The 25,002-nt window shown below is 47.5% G+C and overlaps 1 protein-coding gene and 1 pseudogene across 4 annotated transcripts in view; one reads left to right on the top strand and one right to left on the bottom strand.

Moving 5' to 3' along the window:
• The first annotated feature begins 2,545 nt into the window (after positions 1 to 2,545).
• Positions 2,546 to 16,923, top strand: LOC102925751 (ferritin light chain 1-like; annotated as a pseudogene).
• The window catches only part of Pik3c2b (phosphatidylinositol-4-phosphate 3-kinase catalytic subunit type 2 beta), a 67,888-nt gene continuing 58,444 nt past the window's right edge, over positions 15,559 to 25,002 (bottom strand). For all 4 annotated transcript variants that reach the window (XM_015986747.3, XM_006993231.4, XM_015986748.3 and 1 more), the window contains 7 exons: positions 23,981 to 24,182; positions 23,449 to 23,573; positions 22,287 to 22,404; positions 21,431 to 21,512; positions 20,972 to 21,078; positions 18,754 to 18,882; positions 15,559 to 18,108 (listed from right to left, as the gene is read on the bottom strand). In XM_015986747.3, coding sequence (XP_015842233.1) covers positions 17,920 to 18,108; positions 18,754 to 18,882; positions 20,972 to 21,078; positions 21,431 to 21,512; positions 22,287 to 22,404; positions 23,449 to 23,573; positions 23,981 to 24,182 — 952 coding nt within the window. In that variant the 3' untranslated portion in view covers positions 15,559 to 17,919. The remainder of the gene's footprint in view (positions 18,109 to 18,753; positions 18,883 to 20,971; positions 21,079 to 21,430; positions 21,513 to 22,286; positions 22,405 to 23,448; positions 23,574 to 23,980; positions 24,183 to 25,002) is intronic.

Raw genomic sequence — 25,002 nt, 5'->3', positions numbered from 1 at the left:
CTCTGGTGTTTAGTAACCACTGGGTTTGGTGGGTATCGGTTCCTGTAACCCCTGAAGACATTAAAATCCATGAATGTTCAAGTGACTTAGATAAAATGGCATCCCGGAGCTACACGGAACTTGACTAAATACCATTGCCCTCTTCAAGCCAACTGGGGAGAAAGTTGTTCGGTTTTTCTTACCAGAAGAAATTCCTAAAAATCCAGGCCCCTCTCACCACACACATGGAGCAACATTCCCTGGATCCAGGCAAAGAGATCTCAGTTGAACCTGCAAGCCCTTGGATCGCAAGCCTCATTACAGGCAGAAATATAACACACCTGTGGAGGTTTACGTGAGCGACGTCCCCATTGGCTCAGGTAAGTCAACACTGGATCCCAGTTGGCGGTGCTGTTTGGGGAGGTAACAGAACCTTCAGGATGTCTGGCCTTACTGGAGGAAGTGCGTCACTGGGGGTGGGCTTTGAGAGTGAATAGCCTTGTCCTACTTCCTGTTCTCTCTCTGCTGTGTTTGCTGTTGAAGGTGTGATCTCTCAGTTCCCTGCTCGGGCCATCTGCTGCCATGCCTCCACCGTTGTCATGGACTCTCGTTCTGGAGATGGAAGCCCAGACAACCTCCTTCTTCCTTAAGTTGTCTGTGGCGATGGTGTTTTGTCACAGCAGCAGAAGAGTAACTCATACATCACCCCAAGTGTGTGCTGCTGCTTTGGCATTGCCGAGGACTCGGCAGCAATGCTTGCTTTTACATTTTCTTTCTGATTTTGGTTTTTTCCAGACAGGGTTTCTCTGTGTAGCCCTGGCTGTTCTGGAACTTGCTCTCACTGATATCTGCCTGCCTCAATCTCTTGAGTGCTAGGATTAAAGGCACATGCCACTAAGCCTGCCCTACATTTTTGTCTGTTTGTTTGTTTTGGTTTTTTGAGACAGGATTTCTCTGTATCTCTGGCTGTCCTGGATCTCGCTCTGTAGACCAGACTGGCCTCACACTCACAGAGGTCCACCTGGCCCTGCCTCCCAACTGCTGGGATTAAAGGCGGGCACCACCACCACCACCACCACCCACTACTGACCGGCTTCTGGCATATATATGTGTGTGTGTGTGTGTGTGTGTGTGTGTGTGTGTGTGTGTGTGTACATATATATGTATATATGTGTGTGTGTATATATATGTATATATATATGTATATATATATATTTTAAATATTTATTTATTTATTATGTATACAGCATGTATGAGTGCAGGCCAGATGATGGCACCAGATCTCATTACAAATGTTTGTGAACCACCATGTGGTTGCTGGGAATTGAACTCAGGACCTCTGGAAAAGCAGTCTGTGCTCTTAACCTCTGAGCCATCTCTCCAGCCCCTCCAGCCTATATTTTTAAGTACATACCCAACCTTCAACAATTGGGTTGGTGTTAAGTGTTAATAAATTTTTGTCTCAGAACTTTATAGATCCCGGAATTTCCCTTAAATCAATTTGTATCAAATTTGTAGAGCTAAAGAGGGATTGTCTTTCTTTTGTCTTTTTCTTTTTCTTTTTTCTATTTATTTATTTATTTATTTATTTATTTATTTATTTATTTATGTTTGGTTTTTCGAGACAGGGTTTCTCTGTGTAGCTTTGCGCCTTTCCTGGGACTCACTTGGTAGCCCAGGCTGGCCTCAAACTCACAGAGATCCGCCTGGCTCTGCCTCCTGAGTGCTGGGATTAAAGGCATGCGCCACCACTGCCCAGCCAGGATTGTCTTTCTAAGGGCTCTGTCTTAGTTAAAGTCTATATTGCCTTGAAGAGACACCATGACCACAGCAACTCTTTTTTTTTTAAAACTACTTTTATTTTATGTGCATTGGTGTTTTGCCTGCATGTATGTCTGTGTGAAGGTGTCAGATGCTCTGGAACTGGAGTCACAGACAGTTGTGTATGGTGATATATTGTGTACCCTAATAAAATTTGCCTGAAGATCAGAGAACAGAACGGGCCACTAGATTAAATTTAGATGCGAGGCAGTGGTGGAACACACCTTTAATCTTAGCACCGGAGAGGCAAAGATCTTTCTGGATCTCTGTGGATCTACATGAGATTGATTCAGTCTAGGCAGAAGTAGAGTCAGGCAGTGGTGGCACACACCTTTAATCCCAGTACTTGGGAGTCACATGCCTTTAATCTCAGCACTTGAGATCTCACACCTTTAATCCCAGTATTTGGGAAGTGCACGCGCACGCGCGGGCGCGCACGCGCACACACACACACACACACACACACACACACACACACACACACACACACACACACCATTAATCCCAGGACTAGGAAGGAAATGATGGCTGGGTGGAGAAAGGTATATAAGGTGTGAGGAGACAGGCTTTTCGGCTGAGGAGGCTTTTCAGACTGAGGAGTCCTAGAGGTAGGACATGGCAGTGGCTTGTTCCTTTGTCTCTCTGGTCTTTCGATATTTACCCAAGTATCTAGTACAATTTTTTTTTTTTTTTTATTATAAGACTTTTAGGAAATCGAACAACAGAGCAGCGCCCCGGAGATCCCATGTCTGTCTTGCTTCAACAGTGTTTGGACGGAGCAGACCCCGGGAATCCCTTTGTTAGCTTCCAGCACCTTTCACTATCTCCAGTCGCAGCCTCTGGGACCATTTCCTTGCAGCCTTCGGCTCCTAGGACCAGCCAGCACCGCCTCTTCGCGGGTTAGCTCCATACTGCGTATCAGCCATGAGCTCCTAGAATTATTCCACCAAAGTGGAGGCTGCAGTGAACGGCCTGGTCAGCTTGCACCTGCGGGCCTCCAACACCTACCTCACTTTGGGCTGCTATTTTGACCGGGATGACGTGGCCCTGGAGGGTGTAGGCCACTTCTTCTGCGAATTGGCCGAGGAAAAGCGCGAGGGCGCTCAGCGGCTGCTCAAGATGCAGGACAATTGAGGGGGCCGAGCACTGTTCCAGGATGTGCAGAAGCCATCTCAAGATGAGTGGGGTAAATCCCAGGAGGCCATGGAAGCTGCCTTGGCCCTGGAGAAGAGCCTGAACCAGGCCCTCTTGGATCTTCATGCCCTGGCTTCTGCTGGCACAGATCCTCATCTCTGTTGACTTCCTGGAAAATCCTGGATGAGGAGGTGAAGCTCATCAATAAGATGGGCAACCACCTGACGAACCTCCACAGGGTGGCTGGGCCACAGCCAGCACAGACTGGTGTGCCCCCCCCCCCCCGCCATCCCTGGGCGAGTACCTCTTCACCTCCTCATCCAGGATTTTCCAGGAAGTCACAGAGATGAGACTCACTCTCAAGCATGACTAGGAGGCGACACCTTCCAAGGCGCTCCCTCCTCTGCTCTGCACCAGCCAGCCTCAGGACCTTCACCTGAACCTCTAGGCAGCTTTGTAACCGCTCTGGAGCCCCTCCCAAGTCTTGGGACCAAGGGAAAATAAAGCATTTTGAAATAACAAAAAAAAAAAAAAAAAAAAAAATTGAACAACAGCCAGGCGGTGGTGGCACATGCCTTTGATCCCAGTGTAGCTGGAGTTTTCCTGTGTCCACCTGGCTCCTATAACCACTCAGACTCAAGTAAACACACAGAGACTTATATTACTTATAAGCTGCGCGGCCGTGGCAGGCTTCTTGCTATCTAGTTCTATCTAGTTCTTATATCTTAAATTAACCCATTTGGATTAATCTATAAGTTGCCATGTGGCTTGTGGCATACCAGTACTTTTACATGTTGCTTTCTCGGTGTCTGGCTGGTGACCCTGACTCAGCCTTCCTCTTCCCAGAATTCTCTTCTCTGCTTGTCCCGCCTATACTTCCTGCCTGGCTACTGGCCAATCAGTGTTTTATTTATCAACCAAATCAGAGCAACACATTCACATCATACAGAGCGATATCCACAGCATGCCAGCACTTAGGAGGCAGATCCAGGCAGATCTCTGTGAGTCTGAGGCCAGCCTGGTCTACAGAGTGAGATCCAGGACAGGCAGCAAAAAACTACACACAGAAACCCTGTCTGGAAAAACCAAAAAAGAAAATTGAACAACAGTTGTGAGATACCATGTGGATGCTTGGAATTGAACCAGGTCCTCTGGAAGAGCAGCCAGTGCTCCCAACTGCTGAGCCATCTCTCCAGCCCCAAACCACAGCATCTCTTATAAAGGAAAACATTTGCTGGGCAGTGGTGGTGCACGCCTTTAATCCCAGCACTCCGGAGGCAGAGCCAGTCAGATCTCTGTGAGTTCAAGGCCAGCCTGGGCCACCAAGTGAGTTCCAGGAAAGGCACAAAGCTACACAGAAAAACCCTGTCTCGACAAACCAAAATAAATAAATAAAGGAAAACATTTAATTGGGACTTGCTTACAGTTTCAGAGGTTTAGTCTGTTGTTGTCCCATGGGAAACATGGTAGCATACAGGCAGACATGGTGCTGGAGAAGGAGCTGAGAGTTCTACATCTTGATCCGCAGGCAGCAGCAGGAGACTGTGTGCCACAATGGGTGTAGCTTGAGCATGTAAGACCTCAAAGCCCACCACCACAAGGACACCCCTCCTAATGGTGCTGTTCCCTAGGGACCAAGCATTCAAACACACGAGTCTATGGGGACCATACCTATTCAAACCACCACAGGCTCAATAGCTGAGTTCCTGGAAAAGCCACTGGATGGATGATCCCTACTGACACAGGTAGAGTGTCTGCTGCCAAGCCTGATAACTTGAGTTCAGTTCCCAGGATCCACATGGAGGAAGGGGAGAACCAACTCCTGAGAGTTGTCCTTTCATGCATACAGGCAAACACACACACACACACACACACACACACACACACACACACACTGAAAATAATTTTTAAAAAATTGAAGTTGGGCATAGGGGTGTATACTTTTATAATCCCAGCACCCAGGGACAGAGGCAGGTAGATCTCTGTGAGTTCAAGGCCAGCCTGAACTACCTAGTGAGTTCCTGGCCCACTAGGGTTACATAGTAAAATCCTATCTCAGCCAAAAAGAACTGACAACCAAATGTCTTCCTTCTTAAGGCCTGGGCTCAGATATCCTTGTTCTCCTGCTCCCTGCTTCCCATTACCCAGAGCATCCACATCCAAATGCTAATGGCAGACTCTTCATGGGGACTCTTTCCCCAGAGAAACCTGTACAACCTCTGAGGAATCATAGCAGAATAAGGTCAGGAAAAGCAGATCTCACCTGAAAATGTTTTTAAGAAAGCAATGGTGTGGGTCAGTTTTCTCTCTCTCTCTCTCTCTCTCTCTCTCTCTCTCTCTCTCTCTCTCTCTCTCTCTCTCACACACACACACACACACACACACACACACACACATGCATAGGAGTGCTTGGTCTGTCCGTCTGTCTGTATGTATACCACATGTGTACCTGGTGCTCACAGAGTTAAAGGAGGGCATCAGATCTCCTGGAACAGGAGTTCCAGACAGTTGTGAACCATCTTGTGGGTGCTGGTGTGACAGGGCAAGGCAGTGCAGAGGCTCCTCCATCTTGTATTCTTGCGGAGGCCCTTCCAGTTTTAACTAGAACTTGATCTCCTTGATGGAGAATCCTGTGGAAAATTACCCGGTTGTATTCTAGAAACCCAAGACCAAGATGCTCCAGTGAACTCAGCTTCTGTTAAACTGCCCGCTTCTGCAAAGATCACTTCAGCTGCCGATCAGGATGTGGTTTGTATTTCAAAAATCCTGTATCCCTGGGCCCCCAAATGCATGAGTATAGTCCTAGTCGGCTGGAATAAAGATTTTCAATTGACTATAAACTGTGTCTGAGCGGCCATCTCTGGTACTCCCCATAACACTGGGAACCAAATCTGGGTCCTCTGCAAAGCAACAACCGCTCTTAACTACTGAACCATTCTATAGCTCCTTGGTTTAAGGAAAAAAAATTTTTTAGAGCTGAGAGACAGCTTAGGAGTTAAGAGCACTTACTGCTCTGAAATGACTAAGGTAAGGCCATCCTGTTCTGACTCCATTTTTTTGTTTGCTTAGACAGTTCTCAGACCTCTACCCCCTTCCCCCAGCAATCATGTCTGCCTTGGCAACACATTCGAGAGATTTCCATGACCTTTGCAAAGGAACACAAAGGTCCTAGGGTTCAAAGAAGCACTAGGGAAATCAGAAATGTTTTCTGAGATAACACAGGCTTGTCTCTCAACAGAAGAGATGTAGAACCTGTTTTTGCTCCAGAAGGCTGGGAATGGAGCTTAGTTGATCCTTGTTCTATCTGTAGGGCCAGGCCATAGCTAGCTCCTCCAAGCTCCCCCCAAGCAGGAACAAAAATAACTAATGGTCTGGATGACCTTTGTGCTATCTGTATGACTGAGACCACACCAGATCCTCCCCCTAGACTGTTAAGATAACACATGTAGCCGGTCTCTAGAACCCATCTCAAGGGAAGAAGGGGCATGTACCTTGAGAAGAGTTTTGATGTAAGTATGCCCCCTTGCGCACAGGGGATTGTGTTACACCAGGAAACTTTTTTCCAAGTCGTACTGTGCTTAACTATGCCAACAATATACTGCCGGGGGTCAGACTCTAGAAGTTTGAACCAACACCGGCTACTGAATCGTGTTGAACTGGATTTCCTTCTTGCCTCACATGGATCATTACTCTGTTGGTTGTGGCATTTGCAGAGACACCACCACCCCTGCCCAATCATGGTATTGACCATTGTCCAGATATATTAACCAAAACAATCATCAAGTTATGTATGGAATAACCACTGTGCTCTGCCAAGAATGAACATTTCAAGGTTACTCTGACCTTCATCTAACTTTGATGTTTCTTTATGGGTTTTGCCTATAAAAACTGTATCCTGAGTTTGGGCACCAAGAGGGTTTCCAGGGGCACAAGCCCACTTCTTGGTCTGGCCATCAATAAAAAGGACTTCGAATTTTTAATTGGTTTAATCAGTGTGGTAGCTGTCGATAACTATTCTTCAAGGATCATTACATTCTCCCAGAGGGCCAGGTTTGGTTCTCAGGATTCACAAGGCAGCTCACAAACATCCCTAGTTCCAGGGGATCCACTGCCACCTTCTGGCCTGCTCAGGTACCAGGCGTGCAGTGCACTTACACACGTGCAGGTTAAAAAAAAAAGTGCACTTACACACATGCACCAAAAATAAAAATAAGTTTAAACAATTTTTTTTTTGAGAGAGAGAGAGAATGTTTCTCTGCGTAACAGTCCTGACTGTCCTGGAACTCACTCTGTAGCCCAGGCTGGCCTCAAACTCACAGAGATCCACCTGGCTCTGCCTCCCGAGTGCTGGGATTAAAGGCGTGCGCCACCACTGCCCGGTAGCATTGCAAGTTTTAAATGGGTTTTAGAGCTCTAATGTAGATAAACTCCATACGAGACACAACGTAAACATTGAGTTTCATATACATTGTTGGAGGAGGTGAAGCAGGATGATCAGAAGTTCAGTGTCATCCTCAGCCATATGGAAAGTTCTGAAGCCAGCCTGGGCTCCTAGAGAGCCTGTCTCAAAAATAAAATAAGGCACTTTTGCATACATCTGTACACAATCGCATATATATGTTTGTGGGTTTGGGTTTTTTCTGTAATTTATTTATATTTATTTGTTTGTTTGTTTTGAGACTGGGTTTTGCCATGTAGCTTACAAACTATCGAGTCTCCTGTGTATTGGTTAGTTTTGTGTGTTAACTTGACACAAGCTAGAGTCATCGGAGAGGAAGGAGCCTCAGCTGAGGAAATGCCTTGAGATCCAGCTGTAAGGCATTTTCTCAATCAATAGGGGAGAACCCAGCCCATGGTGGGTGGGGCCATTTCTGGGCTGTTAGTCCTGGGTTCTATAAGAAAGCAGGCTGAGCAAGCCATGGGAAGCAAGCCAGTAAGCAGCTCTCCTTCATGGTCTCTGCTTCAGCTCCTGCCTCCAGCCTCCAGCCCAGCTTGAGTTCCTGTCCCGACTTCCTCCAATGATGGACTATGATGTGGAAGCGGAAGCCAAATAAACCCTTTCCTCTCCAACTTGTTTTTTGTTCCTGGTGTTTCATCACAGCAGTAGAAACCCTCACTAAGACATTCTGCCTCAGCCTCCTGAATGCTAGGATTACAAGTTTGAATCACCGTGCCTGTCTCTCCTACATATTTAAAATCATCTCTGGATTACATCTAATGACTGATACAATGAGTCTGTGTAAACAGCTGTCCCGAGGTACTGTTTAGGAAGTGAATGATTATAAGAAAAAGTTTGTCATTCTGTAGAGGGGGCTGGTTTTATATCCTATGACACAAATCATACTAAATGGTAATCTGGAGTCTCTCGGTCGTGCATTTGTGTCTGGAATATTTTCAGTTATTTCTGGTCTCATGTTTCTAGTAGAACTGTATCCTAAAAAAAAAAAATGACTCCTCTGTCCTTGCCCTGTCAGAACTGTCTCTGGTCATGGCAGTCTGTTTTCCTAACAATTGTGATAATATGCTGTGAAAGATTGAAATTTTGAATATGTACTGTATGTGGCATAAAATTGTGAGTCAGTGGAATTAAGGATTGTGAGCATTTGATTGTTATGTGAGGTCTTAGGGAAAACTTGCCAAGTTTAGGATGGAACATCACTGGAATAAGTTCAAAGAGAAACAACACATGACTCTTTTGGGTACGTGAACACCAATGTATGACTCTTAGAGTTTGGGTCCATGTTTTAAGAATTGAAACGTCTGTGTACTCAACCAATAAAGTCTCAGTTGTGAAAGAGTAAAAAAAAAGAAAGAAAGAAAGAAAAGAAAAGAAAAAGTTTGTATATGTTCAGTACAAATACTTTTTTTTTTTTTCTTCGAGACAGGGTTTCTCTGTGTAGCTTTGCGCCTTTCCTGGAACTCACTCTGTAGACCAGAGATCCACCTGCCTCTGCCTTCCAAGTGCTGGGATTAAAGGCGTGCGCCACCACTGCCTGGCCCACAAATACATTTTTTTTTTTTTTTTTTTTTTTGGTTTTTCGAGACAGGGTTTCTCTGTGTAGCTTTGCGCCTTTCCTGGAACTCACTTGGTAGCCCAGGCTGGCCTCGAACTCACAGAGATCCGCCTGCCTCTGCCTCCCAAGTGCTGGGATTAAAGGCGTGCGCCACCACCGCCCGGCCAAATACATTTTTTTTAAACAAGTATTTTCCATCTGGCTGGCTAAGTTCCAGAAGACAGAGTCTGGCAGATTCAGGGACAGCTCTGTTTGTTTCCATGGCTGCCTCCCTTGCAATACTGTGACCTCTTCAATGTCATCTACACATTGGTGCTTTGAGTAGCCACAATGTCTGATACCTCACCTGACCCTGAGAAGGTCACCAGTGTTTGCTGAAGAGATCAACCCCAGAGGAGTCCCAGCTAACAGGATTTCCTCACAGCTTAGAATACTATCCAGATTTTCACTCCTTCCTTCCTTCCTTCCTACCTTCCTTCCTCCCTCCCTCCCTTCCTCCCTCCCTCCATCCCTCCCTCCCTCCCTTCTTCCTTCCTTCCTTCTATCCTTCCTTTCTCTCTCTCTCTCTCTCTCTCTCTCTCTCTCTCTCTCTCTCTCTCTCTCTCTCTCTCTCTCTCTCTCTCTGAGACAGGGTTTCTCTGTGTAGCCCTGGTTGTCCTGGAACCAAACTGTAGACCAGGCTGGCCTCGAACTCACGGAGATCCGCCAGATTAAAGGTGTTAATCCAGTAATCCGCTGGGATTAAAGGTGTTTGCCACCACTGTCGCCTGGCTACATTTCTACATTTTCACTTTTCAAATCCACACTAATCTTTGCCCCACAAACCTCACGTTGGGTAACTTCATTGTTATTGCCTCTTTCAACTTCAAACCCAGCCCTGTGGGCTTCTTGTGTTTCTCTTCTCTCTGGTGACCTCTCTTTCCCGTCCCAGCTCTCTCATTCTCACTCCCTCAGGGGGTTCAGATTTCTACCCTACTTGGCTAAGAAACATCCTTAACTAAGGCTCACCAGATTCAAGTTCAAACTTTTAAAAGCTCCACAGGGACATGTCCACAATGGCCACAATGCTGCAAAAGCACTTAGAAACACAGAGAGTAACACTTTTTACTGTTTACTGAAGACAGTTCCCTTGAGAGCTCCACAGAATCCCCTTGTAAGAAATCGGAATACCCACTGGCATGATTTAAAGACTTCTGGGTAAAGTCCTTGAAAGGAGCCACAATACCTCCATCCTCCATCTGGGGCTTACTTCTGGGCCACAATTCTGCTCTAAGAGCTGAGAGCTGTCACATACCTCAGGAAGCTCCATCTCCGGTATTACAAATTGGAACAGTAAGCTTTCTAAATGCAAAGAATTGTCTTGATCTATTTTTGTAAACCCACAGTCAGGTGCCTGATATAGGATCCAGGGCACATTTCCAGAAGCATCCTTTAAACTGTATTCTTTGCCAGTGATGGCAAGCCACTAGGGAGCATCAATATATCAGTATGTGCTGGCTGACAGAATTAATGAGGCATATCCACTTTCCAGGGTTGACATCAAGTATATTAAGACACTCTGAAGCTATTACCCATCACACTAAAGAGACTGTTGCATGTTGCTTAGGAGAGCTAGCCCGAGACCAAGGGATAAACAAAGCTGTTGGAGTTGTGGTCAGAGCCTGGACCCTGACAACCCTAACAAACTAGACTTGACCACCCATCCTCAATAGGCCAGCTGAACAGACAAAGCAGTAGCAAAAACCAGGCAAAGGGCATTTATTCAATGTGAACATATTAGGAAGAGAAACAAAGAGGTCCAGTGACCCCATCTTTAGGGTCTTGACACAAAATTTGGGTGATTTTATTATTATTTTTAATGTGTTTGGGTATTTTGCCTGCATGTATATCTGTGCACCACAGGTGTCCGGATGCCCACAGAAGCCAGAAAGGGTGTCTGATCCCCTGGAACTGGAGTTCTAGATGGTAATTAAACTTGGGTCCTGGGGCTGGAGAGAAGGCTCAGGCGTTCAGAGCACTGGCTGCTCTTCCAGAGGTCCCGAGTTCAATTCCCAGCAACCACATGGTGGCTCACAACCATCTGTAATGAGATCTGGTTCCCTCTTCTGGCATATAGGCATACATGCAGAGCACCCATACATAAAATATAAATAAATAAAAATTTTAAAATAAAAAAAATAAACCTGGGTCCTTTGAAAGAGGAGCAAGTGCTCTTAACCACTGAGCCATCTCTCCAGCCCCTAGGTTTTGGTTTAAATAGAAAGAAAAAGTAGGGCTGGAGAGATGGCTCAGTAAATAAAAGCGTGCACTGGGGCTGGAGATGGCTCAGCGGTTAAGAACACCGACTGCTCTTCCAGAGGACCCAGGTTCAATTCCCAGCACCCACATGGCAGCTGACAACTGTCTGTCACTCCAGGATTTGACACCCTCACACAGACAAACATACAGGCAAAAACAGCAATGCACATAAAAAAAAAAGCGTGCAGCACTGTGTGTGTGTGTGTGTGTGTGTGTGTGTGTGTGTGTGAGAGAGAGAGAGAGAGAGAGAGAGAGAGAGAGAGAGAGAGAGAGAGAGAGAAAGGATCTCCTTGTGTGGCTCTGGATAGCCTGGAGCTCTCTATGTAGACTGAGCTGGGCTTGAACACATAGAGATCCACCCTTCTCTTTGTGGGGACCCAAATTATTCAAGGTCAGAGAATCTGAGCTTGCTTTACCCAGCAGGGCTGCATATTAGATGCTTTGGCCACAGGCATGTTTCCCAGGTATTTGGGAGGGTCTACATTTGGCTTTACGTTGTACTTTGATCTTGAGATGGGGAGGTCTTTTGCTTTGCCCTTTGGCATTCTATAAAAAGCCCTTTGGCATAAACCTCACCTCAAGGCGACTGGGTATTGACCCAGGGCCCTCCGGTAGTGATCCTGAGTCTGTCTTTCTTATCATCTCTGTCTACCTAATATTTCCTCATTCCCCTGCCCCCAAGAACCCTTCGGCAGGTGGGAGCTGGATTCTGACAGCCTCCCACACCTCTTCCTCCCTAGTGCTGGGATCTAAAATGTGTGCCACCATACCTGGCTGTACTGCTCTTGTAGAGAACTGGATTTAGTTCCCAGCACCCACTGGGTGGCTCACAACTGTAACTCCAGCTCCAGAGGATCTGGCAGCTTCTATGGTTACCTGCACATATCTACACACAGATATTTAGGCACACAAATAACTTTTGTTGTTGTTGTTTTTTGGTTTTTTGGTTTTTTTTTTTTATAATAATAAATATGTAGTCCAGGCTGGCCTCGAACTCAAGATCCTCCTGCCTCTGCCTCCTTCAGCAAATCCTACCAGTGCGCGCCACCACAACCGGCTGTTTTTTGTTTTTTTGAGACAGGATTTCTCTGTGTTGTTTTTAGTTTGGTGCCTGTCCTGGATCTCGCTCTGTAGCCCAGGCTGGCCTCAAACTTACAGAGATCCACCTGGCTCTGCCTCCTGAGTACTGGGATTAAAGGCATGCGCCAACACCGCTTGGCACCTAGTTCTGAATCTTTCCTTTAAAAGAATTTTAAATAAAATTATTTTAATAAAAAAAATTCTTATATAAAAAAGCCTTTAAAATAACTTTTAAAAATAAGTAGATCTTTAAAAAGAAAGGTATGTATTAGTTCCTGTCATTTTGATGATTTTCTAGTGTTTTATTAGTTCTCATCACTTAGCAACCGTCTAATGCTGTTTATTTTGTTTCCTATAGCTTTTGGAAGGGGTTTATTCTTCCTTTCAGTCTGTAGTATTCCTTTTAGCATCCTCTGTAGGACTCGCTGAATGCCCACAAATTCTTTTAGCCTGTTTTTCTCATTAAAAGCTTTTATTTTTTTCCTTCCCTTCACTCATGCCTGATAGTTTTGCTGGGTATACCTGTTTGGGTTGGCACCTGTGGACTTCAGAACTTGAAGTACATCCCCTTATTGTTTTATTTTTCTTATACATAATCTATTTTTATTTCATGTTCATTGGTGTTTTGCCTGCATGTATATCTGTGTGAGGGGGTCAGAAGCCTCTGAAAGAGCAGCCAGTGCTATTAACTACTAAGCCAGCCCCCCAGCCCCATTTAGTTTTTTGTTTGTTTGTTTGTTTGTTTGTTTGGATTTTTTGAGATAGAGTTTCTCTGCGTAACAGCCCTGGCTGTCAATCAGGCTCTCAAACTCACAGAGATCCACCTGCCTCTGCCTCCTGAGTGCTGGGACTAAAGGCATTTGCCACGCAAGCTGACATATTCTTAATTGTGCATAAGAAGAACTTCTGAAGCTGGGTGGCAGTAGTGCACACCTTTAATCCCAGCATTCAGGAGGCAGAGCCAGGCAGATCTCTGTGAGTTCCAGGCCATCCTGGTCTACAGATCGAGATCCAGGACAGGCACCAAAACTACACAGAGAAACCCTGTCTTGAAAAAAACAAAATAAAAAAAGAACTTCTGAAAAGCCTTCACCTAGTCCAGGATGGAGACCACCACAGACCCCCACTGACAAGCATGGAGACCCACAGATCCCGCAGACAAGGAGCTAAATATGAGATTACCAAGGAGAGCTGTAGCTACATCTTGGTAGCTGTGCTAAGGGTTAGCTACCTGGAGGAAGTGAAGCTGTAGGTTCCTGGTAAACTAGAAGCTGGTCATATAACTGGAAACAAAGAAGGCATGGTGTAAGTCATTACCAGCAGGATCTATCCAGAGATGAGTAACACGTCAACGTTTGGTGATTGGAAGTGTCAGCCAAGATTAATGGTGGCCAGCAGAACAAGCCATGGTCATCAGCTAGCAAATCAAAGATGGACTCGGGGAAGGAGTGGGCTGGGTATAATGTCTCAGCAGGGAAAGGTGCTTGGTGCCAAGTCAGTTGATCTGAGTTCGATTCCTAGGATCTACACAGCAGAAGGAGAGAAGCAATACCCAACAGTCGTCCTCTGACCTCTACCCAACACACTCTGGTGTGTATACATATGTACACACATGCGTGCTCACTCATGTGGTCTGCATGGATGCCTGGAAGAGATCTGGATTTCTTCCTTAGTTACTTTTCTATTGCGGTGAAGAGACATCATGACCAAGAAAACTCTTGGGAGAAAGAGTCTGAGGCTCACAGCATCAGAGGGCTAGAGTCCATGACCATCATGGTTGTGGAATATTATCTTAACTAGGCAAAGATGTGTAACATTTGTGTATGCTGTGGAGTGTCACCTTAAGGATGTGGAGATGTATTACGTTTGCTTGTGCTGCACTCATTAACTATGTAAAGATGTGTTGCATTTGTGTTAATTAAATAAAATTAACCTGAGCTCAGAGAGGCAGGGTTAGCAACTAGTTGTGTTATGCCCAGATCTCGGGGACCCCCAAAAGACCACCATGGAGACCGAATCCCATAGGTAAAAGCAAAGAGCCTTTATTTTCAAGCTCTTGAGTTTGGTCTGTCTGTCTGTCTGTCTGACACAGGGTGAGAGCAGAGAGCACTGAGCTCAGGTGGGGCAGAGTTTTTATCATAGCAGAGGTTGGGGTGAAGGGATTTCCTGGGTTCAGGACCCTGATTAGCTGACAATTGTCTAGGGGTATCTGTAGAACAAAAATAGGTGTGTGCTAGACTCAGAGACATCTGGCTACCTTATCTAACCTTCTCTAATGGTTGGAATGTTTGGGGTGTCAGGTACTTCCCCTTAGATGCAGGCCTTTCCTGGGTGGGGTCAGCTTATGGCTTTTCCTGGGTCTGGGTGTTGCCTGCCGGTAAACCTGTCACAGAAGCTTTGTCTGGGCCTCGAAGCCTGTCATGGCAGCTGTGTGGTCAAGCTGTTTTGGGCCTCCCACATTTGACAGGAAGTAGCAGGGAGGAGTTTAGTGTGGATTTTTTTAGTTGGGGCATTGTGGAAGGGCATGGCTTTCGGAGACCCCAGCAAAGAGAGAAAGTAAGCCAGTTGCTATTCTAATTCTCTGAACTCCCAGGTTTTCACCCTAGCCTTTGAATCTTGAGTTTTGTTAGAAGGATAGAGATTTAGTTAGAACTACTTTTAATGGTAGCAACAGAGCCATTGTCTGGGTACCACCAGCTGGGGACTGAGTATTTAAACACAGGAGCCTACGGGGGTCCATTCTCCTTCAGACCACCGTAGCATCTGTGCACACACAATGCCTTCCCTAGGCAAGACCCCACTATGTTTTTATCCATGGACCCTGGGTGTGGGGCTTCACATAGACAGCTGAGGTAACCACTTAGCTAAGGACAAAGGCTAGTCACCATGCAATAGCCACACCAGAGGACAGCAGGGTCATTCCCAACTCAACTTGAAGGACTATCACTACCACCAGTCACATCCCAGTGCTCATAGCAGACAGGTGGATAACAACAAAGTGAACTGACAGGAAGAATGTCTGGGGTAGTGCCTGCAAGGTGGAATGCTCACAAGACAGAACAGTGGCTGAGCCTAACCTGTGAGGCCTCCTGAAGCAGGGCTTCTGCCCTCAAACTCTGATTGCAAGCAGCTGACAATTGTAGAGCTGTCCATGTCGTGCACTAGGGCAGATAAACACGCATCTGATGCTTATCCAACACTCACACATCAACCGATCTTTAATAATGGTAGCTTTGTTTTCTCAAATGTCGTTTATTAGAAAATACAATTCCAGAGAAAGTAGAAGATAGAAGGGAGGTGGGAAGTGGGTACAGTACATAGGCCTCTTTAAGTCAGGGGCACAAAGGGTCGAAATAAAATGAGCTACAGTAGCTCATCTATGGTCCAAACATCCGGAAGGTTCCATGGCTTTCCCTCTCCAGTCTCTGGCCTTTAGCAGTCCGCTTTATCCTTGGCATTTTTAAATTATATTTGTGTGTGTGTGTGTGCACATACGATGTGTAATGTATGTGGAAGCCAAAGAACAACGTGTGGAAGTTGGTTTGCTCCGGCCCTCTTGAAGGTCTCAGTGATCAGACTCGAGCTGACAGGGCAAGTGCCCCTACCCACTCAGCCATCTCACTGGCCTGGCGTTTTTAATAAAGAAAAAAAAAAAATGAATGGCTGTGGCGGCTCATGCCTGTAATCTTAGCACCTGGGAGGTTGAAGGCAGGTAGATCAAGGTTATCCTCATCTACATAGGAGTATGAGGCCAACCTGGGCTATATGATATCCTCACCCATAAACAAAAACACAAGCAAAACAAAACCTTCCTTGCTTCCATTTGGCTTCAATGAACGGAGCTTTTTCTCTCCAGTAGTGGGGTCACAGAGAAACTGTTTATGGTGTCCTTGCTAACCCTTTTCCCTCATCAGCTAACTCCTGCTTTAAAAAGTTAATTGCCTGCCGGGCGGTGGTGGCGCACGCCTTTAATCCCAGCACTCGGGAGGCAGAGGCAGGCGGATCTCTGTGAGTTCTAGGCCAGCCTGGTCTACAGAGCCAGTTCCAGAATAGGTTCCAAAGCTACACAAAGCAACCCTGCCTCGAAAAAACCAAAAGTTAATTGCCTTTAATTCCAGCCCTACAGAGGCAGAGGTAGGCAGATCTCTATGAGTTCGAGGCCAGCCTAGTCTACATAGCGAGACCCTGTCTCAAGAAACAAAAAAGTTAAATTGAGTCCCTATCCCTCACTTTTTAAACAAGACAACTCTTTGGAGAGAAACTCGAGTGGATTTTAAATTCATCTGGTGAGGAACAGGAAGTATGCGGTGGGCTGGGGGTGCAGCGTGGTGGTAGAGCGCTTGCCTGGCACTCAAAGGACCCTGGGTTGACCCCTAGCACCACAGAAGAAAGACATGTGCTGAAAGAATCTTTTGTTTGTTTTCTAAAGAGTATGTGCTCCAGTGCAGCCTCCTCCTGGCCAGGAAGATAACCGGAAGAAACAATCGCCTTGACCGATCTTCACTCTCCAGCCTCCTTGGCTATGGCCCGGGCACCCTCTGTCTACACACTGAACGGCTTTGTGGCCCTGCAGAATGAAACTCCTTTGGAAGTGTGACAGAGGCAGGGTTTGGGAGAGGAAGTAGAAGAGGGTGTCAGGGAACGTATTCCAGAAACTGTGCAGCAGGTGGCCCAGAGCTAAGGGTTGGCAGCATTTTGTCCCATCAAACAAGATGGGACATAGAAGCACCCCAGTGTATTCACCAGGACCCACAGAGGGCTGAGAGATCAGAGCGGGGAGGGAGAGAAGAAAGCGTTAAGAGTCAAATCCGACCAGCAGGGGGAGAAGAGAGGAAAAACTTTGCCCTAAAAGAGCGTGGGTCCCTGAATATAGGTCCTTGGCGGACCCCTGACATGGAAGGCCCTTCCTTACACACATAGGTATCACGTTGCTCTCCTTTGGAGGCAGAATCGGACAGCCCGAAGAGGGCCTCAGGCCAGCAGCCAGTGAGTCCTCCCCACCCTTCCCCAGTGCGCCTGAGAGGGGGAGGGCTTCACTGAGGACCTACCAGGGGGGCCCCTCCCCAACATTTCCTATAGCTAGAAAACAAAACCCAAAAATCCTGGGGAAAAGTCCAATAAGAACTTTCATCATACAAAAAAAACCCCAAATAGTCCTCATTTGCCTTCTGAGGCACGGTATGCCCCTCTCACAAAGCTTCCTGTCCCAGTTAGGACAACATTACTATTTCATTTTTTAAAAATAAAAATAAAAATGTCTGCCCACCCTCCCCCAAGTGCTACTTCATACGGCCTGCACTCCACACCCCCCAAAGCAGGCATTGTTCCCTTGACACAAGGTAGACTTAAAACTCTGCTGCAACCCCACAGCCTCCAGGGGGGCTGTCCCCCACAAACAACCCAAGTGCAGTCTGCTGAGGAAGGGGCAGCGGAGAGCGCTGGACTCCTCCAGCCCCTCCCCGAGGTCAGATCCACCTGGACCGTGGGAAAGGCCGCCGTGGGCTCCGCCTCTTCCTAGCAAAGGAGTCAGGGCAGGGGAGAGTCCTCTCCTCCAGCTCTGGGCAGCAGCTGCAGGTCTGGGCCGTGACTGGGCTCATGAGGTCCCGTGCCCTCGAGATCCCAGTGCAAACCAGCCGGTCTTCTCCTGGGCCAGGTCCAGCTCCCGAAGGCGGATGTGCACCTCCCCAAGGAGCACGTTCTCCCAAAATCCTTGTTCACTTAGCACACTCAGCTGGAGCTCCCGCTGCTGCAGGTCTCCCTTGGGGATCCCGTCATACACCAGCTGCAAACGTGGGCATTGGGAAGAGAGAGGAGCCGTGAGACAGGGCAGGGCCAAGTCCACCGGGAATTCAGAAGAGACGACCAAGTCCCTGGGGTGGTTTCTTTAAGACAGGGTGGCATGTCACCCAGGCTGGCCTGGTGCTCACAGCAATCCTGCCTCTGCCTCCCGAAGGCTGGGATTATGTTATTGGAGCCTCTGGTCATCCTCCACACAGGGCCAGCAGGCTCCTCTCCTAGAGGTGGCCCAAGTCCCATCTTGAGAATCACAGCCCTCAGGGTTTGAAAGCTTTCACTGCAGGGGGCAGGGGGCACACTGTGTTAGGCTTTAATGAGTAGGTGGGGGCTCAAAAGACAGCTCACTGGTTGAGGGTGCTTGCTGTCAGGCTGGAGAGAGAGACGGCTCAGCGGTTAAGAGCAGTGGTTGTTGCCCCACATGGTGGCGCGCACCTTTAATCCCAGCCCTCGGGAGGTAGAGGCAGGCGGATCTCTGTGAGTTCAAGGCCAGCCTGGTCTACAGAGCGAGATCCAGGACAGGCACCAAAACTACACAGAGAAACCCTGTCTCAGAAAAACAAACAAAAACAAGCAAGAAGCGGCTTGCCAACCCCTGCGCTGCCCGCACCCCTCTCCCCCAGTTTCCACACACCATCTCATTGTAGGTAGGGTTGCAGGTTTTCCGGGCCACTTTGGTTTTCCTCTTTGTGGTCTTCTGAGGGTCAGGAAGGAGGTAAATCTTTACATAGGGGTCAGGGTCGTTCCCATCCTGGAGCGGCTGCTATAGTGGAATGAAACAGAAGATGAAGATCCCACAGTCTCTTCCACTTCCCAGTCATCCCTGAAGCCACATTCTGATCTAGATTCTCTTTCATTCGCCCGCTGGCTTTTTGTAGTGCATACTTAATCTTTTCATCTGCTTTCCAGCTCATTACACGCTGATAAAAAGATCTGCCCACGATTGCGTTAAAAATAAATACATATATGCATACATACATACATATGCTGATAAAAAGATCTACCATGATTATGTTAAAAAAATATATACATGAGCTGGGCAGTAGTGGAGCACGCCTTTAATCCCAGCACCCGGGAAGCAGAGGCAGGTGGATCTTTGTGAGTTCGAGGCCAGCCTGGTCCACAGAGGGAGAGCCAGAAGAGACTGCAAAGCTACACAGAGAAACCCTGTATTGAAAAACCAAAAAAAAAAAAAAAAAATACATATCACACACACACACACACACACACACACACACATACACGTAATGTGTGTAATTTTTCAGTTTTAGTTTTCTGAGACAGGGTCTCTCTACATAGCCCTGGCTGTCCTAGAGTTCACTATAGAGACCAGTCTGAACTCACAGAGATCCAGCTACCTGTCCCTGCCTCCTGAGTGCTGAGATCAAAGGAATGCATCACTATTTCCTGGCTTACAATAGAGTATAAGTGAACTCTCCCTGGGTATCAAGTCTCCCCAGGCATCTCCTCTCCATGCTATTTTGTCATTTGGTCCCTTTTAAGTCCTAACAGGTAGAGGGATGTATGAGTCAGAGAGAAGAGCTTGCTTGCTCAAGGTCCTTGGACTACTGATTCACTCAAGTTGACTGTTCTAGTTTTTGTTTGTTTTTAGTACCTGGGTCCAACCCACGGTCTCCAAACTCATCCTTAAGTCAAAGCTGAGAGTAGCATTTCATGACTGAAACCCTAGTACTTGGAAGGCCGAGTCAGGAGGACTGCCTTGTGGTCAAGGCCAGATGGGCTACATGGAGTTTCAGTTCCAGGCTAGTCTGGACTAGATTGAAAGCCTGTCTCACAAAAATAAATAAGTAAATTAAAAAACTTGACACTTAAGTCAGAATACAGCACATTTACCCAAAGACCTCTAAGAATTTCCATCAGGACTGAAGCCAGAGCCTTACTATACGCCCATTGGTTTCTTCACCCTTCACCCTGGGCTGTAGCCAATGGGAACTAGAACACACACACACAGGCTTTCTCCTGGAGTCTGGGCTTTTAGACCTAACTGAGGCCTCCTCTTTCCCACAGGACTCCTGGTCTGCTTTATTTCTTGTACAGTTCTCAACCCACTGACACACCATTTATTCTCCCTGTCTATTCTATAGTCTGCCCTTTCTAAGTGGACTGTAAGCACCCTGGGGCACAGCGGTGGTCTGACTTCTCCTGCATCAAGGGCTAATGTATTAGTAGGCACCAGATAACATTTGTTGAAGGAATGAGTGAGTGATAGCCCAACGTGAACATGAAACCAAGGTTTCTTTGACTCCAAAGTACACGCTTCTGCTATGACTTGGTGCTCCAGTCTTCAAAATAAGCAACATCAGATGCTGGGTATTGTAAATGTTCAACAAAAGTTCCTTTCCCATTCATGATATCCTTAGACCCTGTGCCAAAATTAATTATATACTGCCTGGAATATGCCTGAAGGAAGCCCAGCGGCTGCCCTGTCTAGACTCACCTATCTATATTTATCTATTACTGTAATCAGGTAGCAAGTCCCCTGGGCCTCTCTTTTATAAAACCATAATTACCATAACAACAGTACTACCCAGAAAGGCAAGTGCATCTCATGGATTATCTCACTTCATCCCCACAGCAACCCCTGAAGAGAGGCACCAACATCATCTTATAAAGAGGCTCACAGTGCTCAGGATACGGCCGCATAGACCACAGCAAGCAAGCAGCTGTGTCTTGAATCGCCTGGTCAACCGCAGGCCTGGCATGGGCAGCCTGTGGCGGAGGCTCAGTAAACATCTGTGGTTACCCTCATTATCCGGGAGCAGGGAACTGACTCGCCCAAAAACTACCAGCAGAGAGAGGAAGGACCCGATGAGGGCCGTGCCTGCACTTACCAAGCCCCGGATGTGCATCACCATGATGAAGAGCTTGTTGTTTTTGTAGGAAATGGACAGCTTCACCTCCCCACCCACCTTTCCAACCGGCCGGGCCCATGTCCCATCTGTAGGGAAAAAGGAAGCTGAGAAAGATCCATAGGCCAGAAGTGCCCCTGACTGGGGCCAGGCAGACATTTCTACTTTCTTCCTGAAGTCCTGCCCCAGTCTGTCTGGTTTCTGATACTCACGTGGGTCTGGAATGCAACGCAGAGTTGGGTTGGGATGAGTGGACCCAATCTGAGAGGGGCTATCACTGAATAAATACCCATCCCTAGGGAACTCAGCCACAGAGCTGTGGACAGCACAGCCCGAATGGAAAACCAGAGTCCCCCAAAAGTAAGCAACTGAACAGGAAAGAAAGTTGACAAAGAGGTGGGGATGTGTTTTGGGGGGACTGACACCAGGAAGGTACCGTACCTGAGGACTTTGGAGCTGGGCTGGTGCCTGAAGCCTTCTCATCCCGGGGAAGGGGGTGGAAGAAGGTGTATACCAGATCACACTGGAACAGACCAGAAAACAGGGCCACTCCAGTAAGATACACAGACATACAGATAGACAGACACACACACATACACACACATACATTTTTGTTTGTTTGTTTTTTAAGAAAAAAAACTAGCCAATGGTTGGGTGGGTTGGGGAACAAATTCCTGTAATCTCAGCAATCAAGAAACAAAAGGAAGAAGAGTGTTACAAGTTCAAGGCTAACCTGGTCTGCAAAGTGAGTTCTTGAGAGTGAGACCACGTATCAAAAAATATAAATGGACAAAAATAAGTAAAAAACAAAACAAAACAGGCCACTTCAGGTCGAAAGCCGTCTATTCCACTCCTGTCTTCTTTTCTTTGTTTTGATTTTTCGAGACAGGGTTTCTCTGTGTATCTCTGGCTGTCCTGGAACTCACTCTGTAGACCAGGTTGGCCTCGAATTCATAGAGATCCACCTGCCTCTTCCTCCCTGAGTGCTGGGATTAAAGGCATGCACCAGCACCTGTCTTCCCCTGTCTTCTCTATTCCCTGATCAGCACACCAGTTTGGGGAGATATGACAGGGTTAGCCTGGGGCTGAAACACAAGCCTTTCTCTGGAAGAGTGTTTCTAATAAATACAGGAAATGAAAAAACCTAGGCCTGAGGCTCGATCCACCACGGACCTGAGCTCTCCTAATCCTCAGTAGAGCCATATAGCCAGCACTGGTCATTCACTAGGCAGACAGACCCGGATGACCTCCCCACAACTCAGGCCCCTCCTTTCACATCCTACACCCACGCACTCACCTCAGCCACCTCAGGAGCTGCGTGGATCAAGTGCCAGATGTAGCCATTTAGCTCCTCCCTCCGCCGCTCAGCCACTGCCTCTCCCCGGGAGCGGCCAATCACAAAGCGGCTAGGGAAGCTGGAAGGACAGGAAGACAAGGGACACAGGGGGATGGGGAGTGAGTATGAAGATTTTAGACATTTCCTTTGCATTTTTATTTACCTGATCCTCAATTCCCAGCTGCTTCTCTTCTGGGGGACCCTTGCTTCCCTGACTCCTATCAGAATTCCCAATCTGTGCTCACGACTGTGGGTTAGTCTATTTCTATCTCTTTCTTAATCTCTCTCTCTCTCTCTCTCTCTCTCTCTCTCTCTCTCTCTCTCTCTCCCCATCTCTCTCTCTTTCTCTCTCTCTTTTCCTGGGACCCCAGACAATTGCAGCATTTTAATCATCAAGCATTTAAAGACTTCTAGGTACGGTTCTGTGGCATTGAGGACATTCACAATGCTGCATGAATGTCCCCAGAAGCCAGGTCCAGAATCCTTTCATCTTGCAGAACTAAAGCATCACACCTGTTAGATCTCAACCACCGATTCTGCATTCAGTCCCCAGGGCTCTGACTGCTCTAGGGGACTCCGATAAGTAGGGCCACATAGCTTTTTATCTTCTTGTGACTGGACTATTTCATTTAGGCTCATCTGTGATGTAGGTGTCAAAGGTCCCTTTCAAGGCTGAATGTGTGTGTGTGTGTGTGTGTGTGTGTGTGTGTGTGTGTGTCACACTTTATCTATTAGGAAAAAAACGGCATAATCCCTTGATAAGTTATAAACTTTGAGTCATGTTCAGATGCACCCAGTGCCCCTGCTTTCAGCTCAGCTGGCTTGCTTTCTGGCTGGTGCTTCCGGGTTTTGTTTTGTTTTTCCGCAAGGCTGTTGGGCTGGCTGGCAATTACAGCCAGCAGGGGGCGCACTCGTCACCAACCCCACTACCTGGCAGAGTAAAGCAGGTAGAGACCCTCACTTTCGTGGAGTCCTTCCTGAAACGGCAAGCCTGCTAGCTCCAATCTTCCTCCCTCCCCAGTATCTTTGAGCTCAAGAGGATGGAAGCGCGCGCGCGCATGCGCAGGCGCGCAGAACGGTGTGTGCATTTGGGGCGGGGGGTGGGGCGGGGGGTGGGTGCTACCTGGGCAGGAAGGAGGAAGGGAAGAGCAGGCGCAGCTTATTGTGCAGTTCCTGGAACTCCTCGAACGTCCTCTGGATGTACGTTGCCTCATGAGCGTTCTCTCTCATCACCTTCACCACGTATATCTGCAAAGGCCAAAACTCAGAGTACACCTGCCTCCTAGAGGGGACAGGGGAGCAGACGTGCACGTGTGACTGTGTGAGTGTGTGGGCGTGGTGCTGTCCAGAAGGACAAGGGTCTCAGAAGAGTCTCCAGTGGAGAAAAGAGGGGTGGGCTGCATACAGGCAGGAACCCGAAAGCAGAGACCTCTGCCTGTGTCTCCCAGGACATGTGGTTCACAGGCTTACAAACCAGCTCAGCTGCCTGAACCAATGCAGATCACTCAATGGAAGGAACTGGTCTGTCTGGAATTATTCCCAGTGCAAGAGCCTGGGTAAACTCCAGGGCCCACTGCCCAGGTGTGAAGGAAGAGTGAACCCCCAGAAGATGGGTGGACAAGAAGCAACGGAGCGTCAGAGGGGTGAACACTCACATAGCCCTTGCTGGGGTGGAAGACCTTCTCATGTCGGCAGAGAAAAACATCACTGATGCGGCCAGAGCTCTTGAGCGTGTGTGTTCGGGGCGCAAAGGAGAGGGTCAGCCGGTCATCGGAGCCCGTGAACTTCATCTGAGCCAGGTTATGGATGAAAAAGTTGAGTTTCGTGGCTACGCTGCCCAGGCTGGACTCTATCAACCTGTTTGTGCAGGATGGGAAACAAAGGATGTAACCACGGACCCAACCTCCCTCTGCCTTGACAACTACCTAAAAAGATATTCCCAAAGTCCTGAGATTTGGGGGTGAAGGGATGGGGGGTGGGGATCTCATACATAGGCAGGATCTCACTATGTAGCCCAGGCTGCCCTCAAATTCATGGCGATCCTCCTGTCTCAGCTTCCCAAGTACTAGAATTACAGGTGTGGGCTACCTTGCCCAGCCCTGAGTCCTGAAATTAACCACCAGATCAAATTACGTTCCCAATGTAATAGTCTCATGGAGCACATGATTGACACAATTGTGTCATGCAGTTTGTGTTTGCGAATCCTGAGTTCTTATTCCTCCTGCCAAAGACACTCAAAACAAGGTAGGAGGGAACTTGGGACAGCAAATGTCTAAACAGTACTATCAAGTGGAATCCCAGTGCCATACCAGGCCCTGCTCAAAAAGACTAACTTCTAAGAGATGTCTCCTGGAAGGGGACGAGTCTGACCGAAAGAGCTAGAAAATATCATAAACTGGGTGCGATTCCAGCAGAGGCAGGTGGATCTTTGAGCTCCTTCAAGGCTAGCCTGGTCTACAGAAGAAATTCTAAGACAGCCCGGGCTACACAGAAAGACCCTGTCTTGAAAAACAATAAATGAATAAATAAAACCTATTATGAAATCCAGCTTCTATACTGCCTCCTAGACAAAGTCTCTAATTGAGATCTGGTAGGAACCCAGATAAGAGCCAGGCAGAGGTGGCGCACACCTTTAATCCCAGCAGCTGGGAGGCAGAAGTTGGCAGAAGGAGGAGAA

Source organism: Peromyscus maniculatus, chromosome 11 (genome assembly GCF_049852395.1).
Source record: "Peromyscus maniculatus bairdii isolate BWxNUB_F1_BW_parent chromosome 11, HU_Pman_BW_mat_3.1, whole genome shotgun sequence".
Classification (NCBI taxonomy): Eukaryota; Metazoa; Chordata; class Mammalia; order Rodentia; family Cricetidae; genus Peromyscus; species Peromyscus maniculatus.
This window is presented reverse-complemented; position numbering and strand designations above follow the sequence as displayed.